At 44.5% G+C, this 19,263-nt stretch overlaps 1 protein-coding gene across 2 annotated transcripts in view; it reads right to left on the bottom strand.

The window, feature by feature from the left end:
• The window catches only part of sema6cb (semaphorin 6Cb), a 264,346-nt gene that overhangs the window by 39,582 nt on the left and 205,501 nt on the right, over window positions 1–19,263 (bottom strand). For both annotated transcript variants that reach the window (XM_084336359.1, XM_084336360.1), the window contains 4 exons: window positions 18,310–18,441; window positions 13,729–13,884; window positions 6,863–7,039; window positions 6,120–6,257 (listed from right to left, as the gene is read on the bottom strand). In XM_084336359.1, the coding sequence (XP_084192485.1) occupies window positions 6,120–6,257; window positions 6,863–7,039; window positions 13,729–13,884; window positions 18,310–18,441 (603 nt within the window). The remainder of the gene's footprint in view (window positions 1–6,119; window positions 6,258–6,862; window positions 7,040–13,728; window positions 13,885–18,309; window positions 18,442–19,263) is intronic.

The raw sequence follows: 19,263 nt of genomic DNA, 5'->3' as shown, positions 1-19,263 counted from the left end.
CTGGGTAAAGAGTGACACGGCAGAGCTGCACTCCAGGAGCACTCTGGGTCAAGAGTGACACGGCAGAGCTGCACTCCAGGAGCACTCTGGGTAAAGAGTGACACGGCAGAGCTGCACTCCAGGAGCACTCTGGGTAAAGAGTGACACGGCAGAGCTGCACTCCAGGAGCACTCTGGGACAAGAGTGACACGGCAGAGCTGCACTCCAGGAGCACTCTGGGACAAGAGTGACACGGCAGAGCTGCACTCCAGGAGCACTCTGGGACAAGAGTGACACGGCAGAGCTGCACTCCAGGAGCACTCTGGGACAAGAGTGACACGGCAGAGCTGCACTCCAGGAGCACTCTGGGTAAAGAGCTGAGCCCACCCCGCTGTGGCTGGTTTGGGACGAGAAGATGAGCCAGAGCTCGGGGTCAGTTCATTTCCCATTCAAATCAGTTCAAGACGTGAAAATTATTTCCTATCCAACCTATGGCAGCAAGGTGGCGTAGTGGTTAACACCGTCGCCTCACAGCTAGAAGGTCGTGGGTTTGATTCCCGATTGGCTACCAGGTTGCCAGTTACCCAGGTGGGGTATCTCCCTTGCTGTGTGGAGTTTGCATGTTCTCCCTGTGCTCGTGTTGAACATGCAAACAACAGGAAAAACATGCACAACAGATCGCTAACGCTGTCGCGTCCCGGACGAAGATGGACAGGAGCACTTGGATTGGTCCCCGGGCGCAGCGCTCGCCGCAGCCCTCGCCGCAGCCCTCGTCTGCTCCCGGCTGCCCCTGGGGGGAAGGACTGGGAGGTGCAGAGAACATTTAGTCAGCGACTCAGTGCATGTGTGTGTTCCTGTGGGTCGCCCATTGCATGTGTGCGTGTGTTAATCTGATGACAAATAAAGACTTATACTTATACTATTATTAGCTTTGTGGAAAAGAGGAATCGTCGAAGACATACATTTGGAGTGTGGTTAATTATTGTGATAATTTATGGAGCGATGTTCTAAAATGGTATAATTGCTGATATGAGAAAGCACAGTTTGTTCCCGTCTCACTTGACCATCCCTCCATGAGTCGGTGATGTAAAGGCCCAATACTTAATCTAAAAAATTCTTAAATAAGACAAGTTTGTATTATCTGGTTGATTGACAGAGCTAAGACTAGACAACAGTACAATTATATTGTGACTCTGTGAAAAGGTTTATTTAGGTCAATTGTGTTTGTAAAACACTCCAATTGGCTGATATTCTGATTTACAGTTATGTTCCTGAAAGCTTATTTTACAATTAAAATGCTGTAAGAATGTCAATATAGGGTTGGTTTGGTGCTTTTGGAAATTAACAAGAATAAAGGCCCTGTCATTAGCAAATAAAATACAATGAATTTACAACATTTTAAATGTGAACTGGGCTACTGAGGGCATTGATTTTGTATATGTGTGTATATGTGTATGCGTGCACATGTGTGCTTTTGTGCCAGCGTGACCCTTGTGTCACGAGCAGACCGAAGACTTCCTCCACCGGCTCTCTTCCCATTGTGTCGGGCTGTGATGAACACTCTGGTGTCCCAGCCCTGGAGCCAGAGGGAACATCCATTAGCTACTGTGGGGTGAGAGCTCTCCTCTGTCTCTCAGACCTGGAGGCTCATAACTTTCACTCAGTCAGTTAGCCAACATCCTGGGAATACCCCCCCCCCCCCCGCCCCCAGGTCTATAGGATGCATGACAAACCCTCCTGGTCCTTCAGTTCCACTTACTGTACAATCAGAGGAGAACGCTCAGTTTACCGAATGGTATAGTCAACAAGTAAAAGAAATAAAAATAACTAAAACGTTTGGTTGAAAAACAAAACAAATCTTGGCTGTGGCGACCCCCCCCCCCCCCCCACGTCTTAGCGCCATATTTTCATTAAAACTGTCATTTCGTACAACGCCTCGCCGCTGCACAAAACATTGCAATTTTATGAAACCTAATACCAATGCCGGTGCCTTGGGTGAAAAGTAGAAAAACTTGTGAGCGATAGGACGAGAGAGGGAGAGAGAGAGATGAATGCAGAGAGGGAGAGAGAGAGATGAATGCAGGGAGAGAGAGAGAGAGAGGGAGATGAATGCAGGGAGGGAGAGAGAGAGAGATGAATGCAGAGACGGAGAGAGAGATGAATGCAGAGAGAGAGAGAGAGAGAGATGAATGCAGAGAGGGAGAGAGAGAGCAAATGGAGACAGAAAGAGATAGACGGAGCAAATCTCAATTGGCAGTAGACACCAGTGGTGGTGAGGTGGAGGAAGGTATGGGGTTTGGGGGGGGGGGGGGTTGGGGTGACACCTGAGCCCCCTTCTGGGCCCAATGGGGCTTATGGAGGGCCATAATCCCTGGATGAGGTCTGGTACAGTCGTCTCTTAAGGATCTGTGGATGCAGGCGGCTTGGCCTCTAAGCCTGCTGAAGTGAGACGGGCCATCTCCCCTTTCTGGCCCTTCCTCCCTCTCTCTCTCCCTCTCTCTCCTCCTTCTCTGGCTCAAGAAAACGCCGGCCAACCGCTGGCTCTCTGCCAATCAGCTGGTTCCAATTTGTGCGTAAACTCTCTTGAGCACTTCTTTGGGCCTCTGCAATGAGGCTTTAGCATGCTATGGGGGTATGCGTTGTTCCCTGTTGAAAATTGAAAACAAATCTTTTCCCTGGGTCAGGGTGAAGGAGAAAAGGGGGAGTGGGGGGGGGGGGGGGGGGGGGAGGGGGGGGGGAGCATTCCTCACAGCCCCAAAAATAGAACATGGGGTTAAGGGGGGAGGGGGGTCAAATAGTGTCAGCTGGGACTCCAGCACTGGCTGACAAAACAAAAGCTCTTCAACGGTGAGAGAGATTTCCAAGTCTCTACCGTGAAGATTTTCAAGGATATTTATTTACAACGGCATCATCCTCTATGGTCATTAACGACTCAAGAGTCTTTGCAGATTTTACAAGACAATAGCATCCACATGTAATTATCAACCAACTTGACCAATTTTTTTGATGTCACCGTATAAACATCACGTTGCACCAGGGGATCGAGGGGGGGGGGGGGGGGGGGGGGGGGTCATTTAAAAACGTACACGGTCAAAAACAGACTTGTGGAATCTGATGTTGGGGTAATTCACCGTCACATAGAGTGGAAGACAATGACGTAGAGGGTTTAGTTATGTGGCTTAAATGCAGAGGCTTCATTAACTACCGTGTGTGTTTTAAAGTTCACCCAAGGTGTCTCTAGATACTGTAGATGTGGAAGTGCTTCGATCGTCACCAACGGCATACGTTGTGGAGTAACGTTACAATAACACTTTCGGATCACAACGAAGGCATGATCGGATCAACGCAAGATTGATAACATATAGCAAAAGAATATTCCAATTATCTGATCGCCATTCCAAGTATTGATGTCGATTGTGTTGCCAACATGATCCACCAAAGCACATGAATCCTCCCCAATCCATCCATGACCCACCCACGCTGGCTTCCCACCCTCTAACACTGCCAATTGTGTTAGTATGGACGGTCGGTCAAGCCGGAGGCACCACAGCCGGATTCGATCCCACTGGCTCTGTGGTGGTAGACAGACGCTTAGTCCGCTGCACTACCCGGCCGCCTGGGGTGTGGTCTTTTGTGTGTAACCTGGACATGCAATGGATAGGTTTGTTGTCAGAAGCCGTGCCGGTTGGTCGCGATGAAATGGGCTCTGCACATAACCAGCTACCACACTAAAGTGAGGTGGCTATCTCGAGGCAGATTATTAAATCGCCTTTTTTAACTCAGAGAAGTGGCACAGATTTTCCTTGCAGACAAAAACAACCCATTGGCAGATAAATGTGCTGATAATGAGCTGGATTACGAAATTCCGTTAGTGACACTCCAGGTTAATCAGCAGAGATTTTGGGGTAATTCGTCTTTCGTGTGACAAGCTACTGAAAGTCAAGTTCACTGGACAGGCCCTCGCAAAGTTCTGGATATCAGTCCGGAACGAGTACCCAGTGTTGTGTAATGCTGCGCTGAGAAAGCGTGTCCCCTTCTCATCAATATACCTCTAGCAGCGGAGTAGCAGCGGATCTCTGCCAAAGCGCACGTGAGCGCATTTTCTTTTCATGTTCTGGCAACATATTTTGGCTAAATATGCCTGTTTTATAAATGTGTATACAGAAACAATTCCCTTGGTTTTGTTGATAATATGAATTAATTTAATTGATACCAGTGCTGTAATTTCATTTTCTAATGACTATGCATGATCAAGTTCAACGTGTGCTTTTATTTTGATAATCCTTATTTCCATGTCGAAATTACACGATACATTATGCGCCATAAACGAATTAACTCGCTATTGGCCGCCATGCGTTGAGCGCCAGAAACGAGTTAACTCGTTTTTGGGATCGTTTTCATTTATTCGCTATATCTATTCATAGCTGCAGCCTCTGGTATCCTCTTCAGAGCCTGTCTGAGCTGGCAGACGGTCAACACCGCCCTCTACTGTCAGGCGGAGCTATTGCATCTCATTGAAAATGGGTTGGTGTGTTTTAGGAGGCGATCTGAGCCGGGCGGGCGGGGTTTAAATACTCTGGTGAACCAGTTCTATACAACGTGGCATCGAGCAGTAACTCTGCCCGCCCATCATTGTGAACCGGTCGGTTGTGTGGTGCGGACCCCCACAAGCATTATTTGGAATTGCGATCAGATATTTGGATCATCTCTTTTGCATTACATCAGATACAAGGTAAAAAGTTTATATCTAAATTTTATCGTTGATCTGACATTTATTTCTACCGCGATCACAGCTATATGTGTGGACCGTGTATGGCTGTTTACCGTTGGCTGCGGTGGGGGTGGGGGGGAGCGCCCCGCTACGACGGTCATTTCATGTATGGACGAGGAGACATACTAATGATAATCTAGCGTTGATTTCAGGATGATTAGATAATCAGCCGAAAAATTACAACGTGATGACTGGATTACAGTAAAGCGTCTTTTTTCCTGCCTTTTTCCTGCCCTTTTCCTGGAATTACTGAAAAACACCCAAACCATACTCTATTCAAAACGGTATAAAATGGAAATGTACCGATGAAAAAACAATCTGTCTCGGGCATGTTGACTAGAAGCAACTCACTGAAACCCGACGGCATTATTAGACCCATAGATATAATATAAGATATATTTTAAGCACTCGCAAATGTCACAGTCTAAAACTATATCCATTGAATAAAGACCTTGCGATGAATGGGTTATCAGCTCCCCCTGGTGCTGGCGTCAATGTGTTAAGTGTGGGGTCGCCAAAAAAAATCTAAAATCAAATGGGGTCGTGGTATAAAAACGTTTGAGAACCCCTGGGCTAGAGGAATGATAAAAGGTATCGTTAGAAAGATATCTTCTTTCCACCTGTGTAATAAAACTCAAAATGTGTAAAACCACAAATAAGCCAAGAACTGCTAAACTATGGAAGAATCAAAGCAGAAAACCTTATTTCATGTTGATTGGATGATCACAGAATTCAAACGTTCATCATCACTTCATCCGTGAGGTATTGCAAACTCTGAAACCGTGGGAAAACAAAAGCATGCTCTCCGTCTCTCTGGTGATGTAATTGATGTAACACTGAGTCATAGTTTGAATTTAGCCAATCGACTGTCAACCGTGAAAGTGAACGGGTAAGTCGTTCCCATCTTGTCATGAATATCACATTCAATTATGTCTGAAGTGAACACTTTTTTTTTTTTTTTTTTTTTTTTTTTAGGAAATACAAAAATTTAAATGACCTCCCAAAAATACTGTAAATATTCATAAAGAAATGACAGAAGATTATTGTAGTAATACACAGACATGTTCTCCAGAATAATCTAAATCTCACTTCAGTTGGACTTTAATAAATTAATGAGGGGGAGAAAAGCAATTTGAATGGCTGTGATTGCTTCTTGATGTGAATATTCTATTCAATTTGATGTTTCTTTAAAACTAAGCGGCGCAGAGTGCAGGAAATATAAAGATACTTTGATATGAATAGCCTATAAAAAATAAATGGTGAGAAAATGAATGTGTTAATGTGTAAAGTCCATTTAAATCTAACTTCAGATGGACTTTAAATAAATCAATAAAAAGGAAGCTCTATAAAGCACCCAGACTAGACTCACTTCTTGCAGGTAGCGTAGTCGGCGCAGCGGCTGAGTGGCACGCGGACGACGCAGCTGGAGAAGGCCACGAACAGAGCATGGTGCTCCCTGTCCAGCTCCAGGCCCAGAACCCTCCTGTCCTCCCCGTGCACGTTACATCTAGGAAACAACAACAACAAAGACAACACCACAACAACTGTTAGACGGATTCCGGTTCCGTTTTGGTTTTGCCAACATGGGAGAAAATAAAGAGAGAAAAGGCTCTGCGGAAACCGGGCCGATTCTTTGTGAGCCGAGTGGAGGTCGTGGAGTTCACACGAATGAGACTCTTCTGAGCCGCGTGAAAGAAAAACACATGACAAGAAAACAATGTTCCCTCCGTCGTCAAGCTGCGCTGAGTGATGAAAAGTAAGACAGTAAGACTAGAGGGAGAGAGTGGGTGGAGATCAGGACAAGAGACAGAACTCCAAGAAAGAGACTGGAAAAAAGAGAGACTGAAAGAAAGATCGATCAGAAATAAGGAAGACGACAGAAAGGACAGACAGAATGGCAGAAACAAACAAACGAGCAAACAAAGAGAGAGAAACAAAGAAACAAAGAAATAGAAAGAAACAAAGAAATAAAAAATAAACAAAGAGAAACAAAGAAAGAAATAAACAAAGAAACAAATTTAACAAAGAAAGAGAAAGAAAAAAGAAAGAAAGAACAAACAAACAAAGCACCTTGACAAGTGAGAAAAGAGAGGTTATGAACAGGTGTCTTACTTGTTGGGGTTGTAGACGTCGATGTCCTCGAGGAGCTGGGTGCTGAAGGAGGCGTTGGCTCCCTGCGTGCTGGCCAGGAGCTTCAGCACACGGCCGTTCTCCGCTCCCAGGAACACCACCGTGTGGTTCTTGTATGGTCCCGCCGACGTGTCCACCGCTATCTGGGTCAACTTGAACCTGGATGGACAGACGTGGGCAGGGGTGCGTTGGTCATGGGATGGGGTTGCACACCGATCAACTGGCTCTGTGAGCAGAAGCACGCGCATGCACGGATGTGCACACGTGTGCACACAGGAATGCGCTGCATTCGACTGATGCGCCAACTCGCCAAGTAACCACCTGGCTACTTTGCATAACAATAGCTCAGGTCGTCAGGTGTGTTCGAATACATCCTCAGATACATTCACACAAAACTTGTGAATGAAATGTGTTACAATCCATTCCTAGAGGCAATTCGGCATTGTCTTTAGTCTGTGCGTACGCGAGGGAACATTTATGCGCATGCACGCGACGTCATTAAAACACAGTGCAACCAGGTATGAAATCACCAACGGACCACTGGACGTGGGGGACAGAAAAGACATTAGACATCAGAAAATAAATCACTATGTAAAGGGATTTTACTTTGTGGCAACGGTGCAAAGACATCTGCAACTTTAAAATGTCCAGAATACGACACACAGTGACAACAGGTACAATGACAATAAACAATAGATTATAAGACTCACCGCATGACTCTCCATATATATGTTTATAACTATGTACTGTGTACATGGGTGTCGAATATCAACACAGTATGTTTATAAGGAAGTCGCATCTTCAAGACACTTAAGGCATGTCCAGACTAAAACGATTTTGGTCGTTTTAGGTAAAGTATTTGATCGTTTGCATCTTTCTGCCACACAGAACTGCGTTCTGGCAACCTGAAGACGGTACTTTCTGATACCAGCTCCCAGAGTGTGCAATTCTGAAGACGCCTGAAGACGCCCCACATTGCGTCACCATCTTTACAAGCGATACGCGTCTTCTCCTGAACCGATGACGCGTAGCCCACCTCTCCCTTACCCCGCGTGTGAAAACATCACAACAACAATGACATGTACAGCTATTGAGCTTGATCGGGCTTTTACAGCTTTACATATGCTGTGCTCTCTCTATCTGTCTGAAGCGGGGCTCTGCTGTGCTGCTTACACACAATCCCGACCAAGGCGCACACACATGCTCACACACGCGCTGTGCTCTCTCTATCTGTCTGAAGCGGGGCTCTGCTGTGCTGCTTACACACAATCCCGACCAAGGCGCACACACATGCTCACACACGCGCTGTGCTCTCTCTATCTGTCTGAAGCGAGCGGGGCACGCAATAGTGATGCAATACACGATACTAACTAGAGATTAGCGTCACATAGCTGGCCTTTTTTTTCTGAAAACCCAAGCACATATTGTTCCATAGCATATGCCTTCAGTTGATCATGACAAATCCTCTCTTACCTTGACGATTAAAAAGCCTCCATAATTTAGTAAATAAAGCTGTAGCTAGCCAGCTAGCATTGATGCTATTCAAAATGCTATCCACATTAGCTAAATAGCTAACCAACTAAATACAATAGACAGTGGTATCCTGAGGTAACGTTATGACAACGTTTGCTAGTCGAAATGACTGGACACACACAGGGACAAGTTAAACATCAATCAATTTATTTATTCAAACAGGTAGTTTGAGCTGCATGTGAGCCGCAGTCTTTCTCTCCTCTCCTTTGGAAACTAATGACGTTACGTTAGCTTGAAAAGCACTGAACCGGCCGACACAAGTTAAGCTGCTAGCAACAGACACTATAACACTTCCGGTCGGGGGTTTTCAAAATAAAAAACAGGAAAGACATTTATTTTGTAAATTTGTGGCATGCACTTATTATCTTGAGACGTTTTCGTTTTTACGGAAACCTTAAAACTAAACGAAAACTAAACGGATCAAAATCGTTTTAGTCTGGACAAGGCCTTAACCCCCAACTGTTCCTGATGAGCAGGTTGGCGCCTTGCATGGTTGCCTTCACAGTTGGTGTGTGAATGTGTGAGTGAATGGGTGAATGTGAGACATGAGTTGTAAAGTACTTTGGATAAAAGTGCTATATAAATGCAGTCAATTTATATAAATGCAGTCCATTTACAGTTTTTCACCAGGCTTGTTAAGGAGGCTGACAGCACTTGGAACTAGAAATGAACACTCAATAGAGCGCAAATGTCAGCCAGGTGACACGCCGGCCACTAGAGCCGTCCCCAAAGCCTGTTTTTGGGATTCGAACATTGGCAGGGTTTTTCGAATGGACGTTCGAACCATCGTTTTTAAACATGCAAAAAATGTGCTCCCAAATAAGTTTTCGGGTTCAGTTCTGTCGAGTCTTGACTTTAGGCACATTTACGCATATAACGTAGAACATATGTGCATATTGCTGTGGTAAAAAATGACATAAAAAACATTCCACGCTGTTCTGATGGTGGGCGATGACTGCAATAGGCTCGGATTACATGCCTGACAAGTAAAATGTGGAATCCGGACTCTTTTTTCCCCATGCGTTTCATTCAGTCCAATCAAATGGGGTGCAGTACCATCCGGACGATAGGGGGCGGTATTTTCCCTGTTCGAGCTTAGCCAGATCCCCACTGGTAACGTGAGGCTAGATTGATGAAAAATTTATGGAAATTGATAATAAAAAAAATAACGATTAAAAACGCGATTTCTCGTCGGCTGGCACTCAACGGTTGGCATGAACTGAGCTGGCACTCAAAGTGTTAACGAGTTAACTCGTTATTGGCCGCCAATCGTTGAACGCCAACAACGAGTTAACTAGTTTTTATGATCGTTATTTCCTTTATTCGCTATTGGCATTCATAATTCATCCAGCAAGGCTCTGATATTTCAACGCCTCAATACCGCCACCTGGTGGATTTCGGGCGAGTTGCACTCCATTCTAAACCGGATGTGGTGCTCTGTGCATCTGGGAAAATGTTCCGGCAGAGCTATCTTGTTATGTTGATCCAGACAAACACTCGAGTGCATTGGATCGCTTTCAAGACGCAAGAATAAATATGCTTTCGGCGTTTATTGCGTCATACAAACGGAAAATGGATCTAGCAAATCAAATAATTGGAATATTTTTTCTCCAGACTCATCGGCCACAGGTAAGAGGAATCTAACCTAACGTTAATTCCAGCTTGATTGTCCATTTATTTCATTGCAATCCATCTGATCAACGTGTCGTACTAAAGAAAGCCGTTACTGACAATCAAGGAATCATAAACGACCCCCCCCCCCCTTTCCTTCACGCATGATGGAGCATAATGTATACCGAGCATATGCATTTGAATTTTTTAATATAGCGTGTATAGGAACAAAACGCCAATCGATTATGTATAATATGCGTCGGGCCTATAACTCGTGTTCTAGGAATTACTGCTCTACACTAGTAATGTCGATATAGCTATAATATTTAAAAAGTTATAGCCCTGCAAAGAAGGTGAGCGACTCCATAGGCTTACAGCACTGGCAGAGAGTGGTATAAGATGGGCAAACTGCGTGGCACATAATGGGTTAACGTTAGCAAGCTAAACGTGCATAGCTTAACGTGCATAACATACCTGTGTAACGTTAAGTAACTTGTGTTCCGCTGAGAAAGTTCAGCATCACTGCATACACTTGGTTTAATCCAATCATCCATTCGGAAACGTTGTATTATGAAATAAGATGGGTGAGTGTGAGTGAGTCTCTCTCTTTTTTGCATGATTGATTCATTTCCTGATAATGTATGACGGACAGTGACCCCTCCTCATCTCGACTAGACTGTGTTGTGTCTGCTTTCAAATAATTGTAACCACAACATAGTACTGTGATATTCTGATATATTTCACATTCTGATATATGTTGTGTAAAATAAATAAATAAATAAAAAACAACAAAAAAACGGACGTTCGAACCAATTAATTAAGATTTGAGTGCCAACGTAATGAACGAAGGTCCGAACATTCGAACTTTTGGGCTCAGCCCTACCGGCCACACAGACAGACAACCGCTGTCCTTGTTGTAAACAGGGGCCAGAGAGCCGATTCCCTGAGGTTCTGAGCAGTGAACCTGTGTATTATCGCCCCCTTGTGTTCAAAAGGTCTAACGTTACACTGAATATCTTTTTGAATGGACAACAATGGAAATTCATTCCAATAAAATACTCGTCATTAACCGAAACATGTACAGAAAAAGAAAATCTCCCAGGAGTCATGTGCCTGGCCTGCTGTTAGCCTATGTGCAGCATCCACCTCTGCCTGAGATATGCTGAACACACACACACACACACACACACACACACACACACACACACACACACACACACACACACACACACACACACACACACACACACACACACACACACACACACACACACACACACACACACACACACACACACACACACACACACACACACACACACACACACACACACACACACACACACACGAGAGATTCAACCGATCGCATAATCCCCACCAGGTGTGATACAAAAGGATGCCTCTCTTTACTTCTACTGGAGAAGCCACAATTCTCCCACCTTCCCCTCATTGAGCGATGTCGCACACTGCAGAGACCGCTCGCTCCCTCTCTCTACACTGGCATGCGGCGCTGCAGTGACTCCGGTATTGCGCAATGCATGCTTTTCATTTATTCAGCTCCTCTCTGGGGAGCAGACTGGGCAGATGTGATGTTTTGGCGCCAGATGCGAGACAGACAGCGCGGCGCTCTCCTGGTGTGTGTGTGTGGAGCCGCACCCCCCCCCCCCCCCCCCCCCCCAGCGCCTGAGTGGCTGTCACACAGGAAGACAGGCTTTGCTTCACAAGCCATGGTTGGTGGGGGGAAAGGGGTTGTGGGTAAGGTGTGTGAGTATGTGTGTGTGTGTGTGAGCACATCACTGTCTGACACTCACTGAATGAATGAACATTCGCCTCATTGCAACAGGATTAAAAAATACTAGGGGTGGGGGGAAAAATCGATACGTAGTAGTGTCGCGATACTTTGCGTGGCGATAGTGTATCGATACAGGGACGCCAAGTATCGATATTTAATTGTTCATAATTTGTATTTTTTTTTGTATAAGTAAGTTGCATTGTTCATTTCAATACCTGTAATAGTACAGTAGTCCACTAACACACATGTGCATTCAGTTAAGTTGGAATATGACTAATACAAACAGTTCAGTTTGTCAGGTACATGCAACACAGATTACAGTGTTTACATCTGTCTGCTTGAGAAAATACCATGTTCTGCAATAAAAATTATTGAAGTGAGATGAACAGACTGAACTTTATTTTATTAGATAAAACATGTTGACAGTTTTACTTTGCAGTAAAAAAAATAAAAAATAAAGATATCGCAATATTTGTGATATATCAAGTATCGCGATAGTATCGTATCGCGAGATCTCTGCCGATTCCCACCCCTATAAAATACCCAAAGCTACACAACCAAACACACACACACACACACAGGTGTGCACACTGATGCCCATCTTTGATGAAGCTGTGAGGAGGACTCGCCACAGGTCGGATCAGTGGTTTAGAGAGAGAGAGAGGCCCCATCCTGGGTCCTGCTTGGTTCTTTGATGCAAGGTTGAGATCGACCTGCCTTTTTCTTTTTCAATTGGGAATAGATCTAATGAGTTTTAATGAGGAACTAAGGTTCACACATCGGTGATGTTTTTATTTTTAACTAACCAACTGCGGTTCTGACTTTGGAGGAGCATTGCCGGTTGGACTGGATTTGCAGCAGAAAATAACATACACCTCAGCCGTTAACACTTTGATTGCCACGCAGTATGCCCATCCTTATGCCCAGTCTGCCAGTGCTGTAACCCTATGGAGATGTTTACCTTCTTTGCAGAGCTATAACTTTTTAAATATTATAGCTATATCGACATTACTATGGCCCATTCAACATCGGGTATCTATCGTTCCGGATGTGGGAACGTTATATTTTTTCATTCGTACATTGTTGTGTTAATACCGTCGAGAATATAAGTATGTTTTTAAGGTTTTCTGCAGTAATTGCTAAAACACGAGTTATAGGCCCTGACGCATATGATAGATTATCGATCGTTTCTTTCCTATACATGCTATATTAAAAAATTCAAATGTATATGATCGGTATACATTATGCTTCATCATGCGTGAAGGAAAGGGGGGGTTGTTTATAATTCCTTGATCGTCAGTAACGGCTTTATTTAGTATGGGTTGATATGTTGATCAGATGGATTGCCGTGAAATGAATAAACAATCAGGCTGAAAATAACGTTATATTCCTCTTACCGTTCACCGATGAGACTGGAGGAAAAATATTCCAATTATTTGACATCGATCTGCTAGATCCATTTCCCGTTTGTATGACGCAATAAACGCCGAAATCATATTGATTATTGCGTTTCTAAAGCGATCCCATGCACTTGAGTGTTTGTCTGGATCCACGTAACAAGATATTACTGCCGGAGGGATTTCCTCGATGCACCGAGCGCCACTTCCGGTTTGGCTTGGAGTGTAACTCGCCGGACATCCACCAGGCGGCGGTATTGAGGCGTTGCAATATCAGACAGGGTCCAGCTGCAGTCCCGGAGGGAGGCTGGATGAATTATGAATGCCATGGCGAAAAAATTTAATATTGATCCCAAAAACGTGTTTATTCATTGTTACCGTTCAACGCATGGCGGGCAATAACGAATGATCACGTCGTTGGCGTCCAATGTGTTAAGGAAAATATGAACTGACCCACTCAACGCAGATCATTGATCCCGTCTATTCATCCCCCCTCTCTTTACATCTCTCCGTACCTGCTGGTGGTGCGGGTGAAGTAGGGCCGGTCGTTGACGGAGGGCACAGACTCGTCCATGAGTGGGTAGGACTTGATGAAGGTGAGGGTGTCGTCCGGGAAGGTGGTGGAGGACTTGTAGGCGGCGGTTGAGGTGTCTCCAGCACAGCAACCAGGCCTTTTGGAAAATAACAGTCAGGAGAGGATCAGGAGGGCCTTTTAGAACAACCACACAGGAAACAGTCAGGAGAGGATCAGGAGGGCCTTTTAGAACAACCACACAGGAAACAGTCAGGAGAGGATCAGGAGGGCCTTTTAGAACAACCACACAGGAAACAGTCAGGAGAGGATCAGGAGGGTCTTTTAGAACAACCACACAGGAAACAGTCAGGAGAGGATCAGGAGGGTCTTTTAGAACAACCACACAGGAAACAGTCAGGAGAGGATCAGGAGGGTCTTTTAGAACAACCACACAGGAAACAGTCAGGAGGGGATCAGGAGGGTCTTTTAGAACAACCACACAGGAAACAGTCAGGAGAGGATCAGGAGGGTCTTTCACTTCCCAACTTTTATTGGCCAGTGAATATATATATATACAATGTGTTGTGTGGAACTTTCTGAAATAAACAAGTTTTAAGATGGAATGATGATCATTTTGGGAGAGAGAGTTAATGGCTAGATGCTGGATTGTGAAAGCGCTGTTGTTGACAAATCGGTGCTCCATTGCGACAGGGTTTTCATAGAAGCTTCATTCATCAAACTATTAATTATTACAATTTAGAAGCAATTCATTGGCTTAAAATCTTACATTCTGCATTTTTATAGTTCCGATGATTGCCGTGATCCAAACTTGTAAAGATTGTGCTTTTCATATCACACTGGCGTTTACCATAGAAAGCACAAAACTATGCAAAACAAGCCAACTTTTAATTCCCCAGATGCCCATATATCAAGCTGCTGGTCAGCGATTTCTGTGTAAAGAACAAACTGCATGGTCTACCGACATTTTGTGCCGTCCAAACACTGTTAGCACCCCACCCTCCATTTCAAAAGAATATAAATATTTAAATATGCCAGAGTTTGGGTAATCCTGCTCCATAGGTCCAGATGTGTCCAGGTAAAAAGCAGCTGTTTATTTCAGAAACTAGTGTTTTTTTCCTTCATACTGCACATACATACAACAATGCCAGCTGCAGTACAAATTCTTCATACTGTACGCACCAAATACTATAGTAAAACCGCAGTATTTCTTAATTTTTTTTAAAGATAATTTTTTTTTAGCATTTATTGCTTTTTCCTGGTCAGACATGACCGACAGACGAGGAAAGGATGAACGGGAGAAGAGGCGGGGAAGACATGCGACAAATGTCACCGGGAGCGGGAAGCAAACCCGGGACGGCCGCGTAGGTGTGCGATGCACTAACGTGGTGCGCCACGAGGGCACCCCAAACTGCAGTATTTCTCTGGTAAAACAACAGGAATACTATAGCGATTCACCAGATCACGATATTCGACTCATTAACCCCTATAACCCGAGCAGTGGATATCTCCAGATAAATCACATCAAGATAAGTGAGAATCCATACCTTCAGGCATAATTTATCTGGGTGTATCCATCTTGAGGCAATAAATCTTTTGGCGGCTGTGAGGCCGGCTAGAATGAGTCTCTTCACATGTATAGAGGTCGGTAATTGAGAAACATCATTCAATAACAATACAGAAGGCAGAACAGGTATGGTCAGAGAGAAAATATCTGATAGCTGGGAGGTAACATTTTCCCAAACAGGAGGACATTTAAATGTTCCGGTGGCACCGTTTGGACATAAGGTACATCGAGAGTCAGGTCTGAGACCCATTAGATTCAATCCGTCTAGGGGTCAAATAAGTCCTATGAACAAAATGTAGATGAATCTGTTGGTGATCTGGGTTGCGTGAGGACAGCCGGACATTTTCCCAGACTGCATCCCAATCAAAATCTACATCCAACTCCGGGACATCCTTTCTCCAAATCGTATCCAGGGGAAGGTCCTTATACGAGGACGTAAGTAAATGGCGATAAAAGTCAGAAACGAAGCTTCTCGATGTCTCTTTGTCATAAAAGAATTTGTGAAAACGGTGACGCTCTAGTGGAACATCCCATGGAACGCCATGAGTCCTCAGAGCTGCTCTTATTTGTAAATAAAAGAAAAAGGAGGTTCCGGGGAGATCATATCTGTTGGATAGATCTTGGAAAGAACGGACACCAGAGTTATCGAAGATATCCCCCAACGTGTGGATGCCTTTCTTTTTCCATCTAGGGTACCTAATAGGTTGTTGTCCAATAAGGAGTAAATTGTTATTAAATAGAGGGGAATGCATGTGCCATTTATGGCGTTTAGTACACGCTTTCTGGGTGTCACGCCATGTCTGGATCACATGTGTGATAAGAGGGCCAAATGGTAATTGGCATTGCTTAATTGAAATGTTGGTATATACAATATCCTGAAGTCTATGTGGGGACACCATCTTCTCCTCCAATGGTCGCCAAGACACGGCTGCTTGAGCATCAAACCAAGTGATCAGAGTTCTCAGAGAGAAAGCTTGAAAATAATATTTAAAGTCTGGAAATGCTAAGCCTCCATCGAGTTTACTTCTTTGGGCAGTTGATCTCTTCAAGTGCGGGCGTTTATTGTTCCAAACGAATTTATGAGACAGAGTGCAATTTCTGCCACCAACAGGAGGAGGCAACGGGAGCATTGAGCAGATATTCATTCTGGGTACAGGCCTGTAATGAATTTTTTTATTTGGACCATCTGTTGAAGTCATTCGTAATCCTGTCACCCAAGCTGGAGTAATTATACCTTACAGTCTGGCTAATAGTGGGGAATATTTCAATCCCGAGACATTTAAAGTGCTCCACCATAAGTATGTTTGCAGGTAGGATGGTAGCCTTCGCAGGCTCATTAAGTGGAAGAAAAGCAGATTTTGGCCAGTTGATCTTAAAGCCGAACAGGCTGCCAAACTCATCTATCACGTTGAGAAGATGAGGCAGAGAGACGGAGGGTAAACAGGAGTACATCATCTGCGTATAAGCTGATATGGTGATGTGTGCCCTGAATTGAAACAGGAGATATAATTTGAGATTGTCTTATGAATTGAGCTAGGTTCGAGGGATAAGGCGAAAAGACCGAGACTAAGAGGGCAACCCTGTCTAGAAGAGCGCGAGACAGAGAAGAGTGGCGAGCAGAACTTTCCCATTAAGATCATGGCCAAAGGCCCTGTGTAGAGAACTTTGAATATGAATGAAACCCTCACCCAACCCCATCCTTCTAAGAACTGCCCACAAGTAAGACCACTCCAATCTGTCAAATGCCTTCATTGCGTCCAAGGACATGACCGCTGTAGGGACTGCAACATCCTTGCTGGCATCAATCACGTGCAGTAACCGTCTGATGAACTAGAGATGTCATATGTTTTTGGAGTCGGTGGCTAGAACCTTGGCATATAGGTTAAGATCGGCTCTGAGGAGACTTAGGGGCCTGTAGCTGCCACATTCGGTGGGGTCCTTATCCTTCTTGAGTAAAACAGATATAAGCGCCATATTGACGTCTCTGGAGAAATTTCCCTCTTTGATTGAGTGTAAAATCATCGAGAGTAATAAGGGACAGAGTACATCCCAGAATGCAAGATAGAGTTCCGGTGGAATGCCGTCCCATCCGGGAGCCTTGCCCCGTTGCATATCCGCGATCGCTTCTCAAAGTTCAACCAGCGTGATAGGTGCAGCTAACAGCTTAGCACTATCTTCCGAGATCTGTGGTAGGTTGATTTGATCAAGAAAATCCTCCAGCTTGGTATGATCAAAGACCACCTCTGACTTGTACAGGTTGGAATAAAAAGAGCGAAATTTATCATTAATCTTTTTGGGGTTGGTGGTTACCTCCCCCTGTTGGTTCTTAACTCTTTCAGTGCCAGCAGGGGGCGCACGATTTAGTGCTTGAATGCCCACCATCCACTTCAATGTTAGCGTGAATATCGCCTAATCTATGTTTTAAATTATGGCTATGTGTCTAATCTGCCCGTCGCTTATCAATGACTCATTTTCCAGTCAACATTGTCGACGCGGATTGTTTTTTTATCGGTTCATTTCCGCTTTATAGCATTTCCGTTTTCAAGGAAAATAAAAAGATTCCATAATAAACGCCCTGTACTGGAATATTCTAGAACGTTGTAATTTTTCGGCCTATTTATGAATCGTTTTCAAATAAACGCTAGATTATCGATAGTATATGTGTACGTATGCACGCTATATAGGCGATCTGAAAAATCGATTCTCTGATTTCCTCAAAGCCATCGCCCACACACACACAGGGCGAACGCTGAGATCTCAGCAAATACAACTCTGCATCTGAATTTCCGATTGTAGTCTTAAAATGGAGTTAATCTCCTTTTTCACTACCTTAATTTGAAGCTCCAGTCGACTATAGAAATACTATGTTGAATCACTACAGGATGTCTCTGGTAAATCTCTATAGTATGTACGAAAATACACAGGAATATGTTTAACCATTATTAATTTTCTCATGGGACACCAAGTAAGCTTGGTTTCTGAAGATGTGGCTCTCACCTGGGCTTTGGGACCTGTTCCTCAGGCACAGGCGTCCAAGCAGATTCACTGTTCCTCTGTTCTTTGAACTTGCCATTGAAGGCTTTCTCAATGTCGTCCATGTAGAAGGCACACACTGCAGAGCCGGTGATACTGTGGGAGGAGGCACACATAGGAGGAAGGTGGTGAAGTTATAGGGTAGAGGCACATAGGAGGAAGGTGGTGAAGTTATAGGGTAGAGGCACATAGGAGGAAGGTGGTGAAGTTATAGGGTAGAGACACATAGGAGGAAGGTGGTGAAGTTATAGGGTAGAGGCACATAGGAGGAAGGTGGTGAAGTTATAGGGTAGAGGCACATAGGAGGAAGGTGGTGAAGTTATAGGGTAGAGACACATAGGAGGAAGGTGAAGTTATAGGGTAGAGGCACATAGGAGGAAGGTGGTGAAGTTATAGGGTAGAGACACAGGAGGAAGGTGAAGTTATAGGGTAGAGACACAGGAGGAAGGTGGTGAAGTTATAGGGTAGAGGCACATAGGAGGAAGGTGGTGAAGTTATAGGGTAGAGACACAGGAGGAGGAAGGTGGTGAAGTTATAGGGTAGAGACAAAGGAGAAAGGTGAAGTTATAGGGTAGAGACATAGGAGGAAGGTGAAGTTATAGGGTAGAGACACAGGAGGAAGGTGGTGAAGTTATAGGGTAGAGACACAGGAGGAGGAAGGTGGTGAAGTTATAGGGTAGAGACAAAGGAGAAAGGTGAAGTTATAGGGTAGAGACAAAGGAGAAAGGTGAAGTTATAGGGTAGAGACATAGGAGGAAGGTGAAGTTATAGGGTAGAGACACAGGAGGAAGGTGGTGAAGTTATAGGGTAGAGACACAGGAGGAGGAAGGTGGTGAAGTTATAGGGTAGAGACACAGGAGGAGAAAGGTGGTGAAGTTATAGGGTAGAGACACAGGAGGAAGGTGGTGAAGTTATAGG

This window comes from Notolepis coatsorum (genome assembly GCF_963971535.1).
Source record: "Notolepis coatsorum genome assembly, chromosome: 19".
NCBI classification, from domain to species: domain Eukaryota; kingdom Metazoa; phylum Chordata; class Actinopteri; order Aulopiformes; family Paralepididae; genus Notolepis; species Notolepis coatsorum.
The sequence above is the reverse complement of the archived record's forward strand: the minus strand, read 5'-3'. Positions and strand labels throughout refer to the sequence as shown.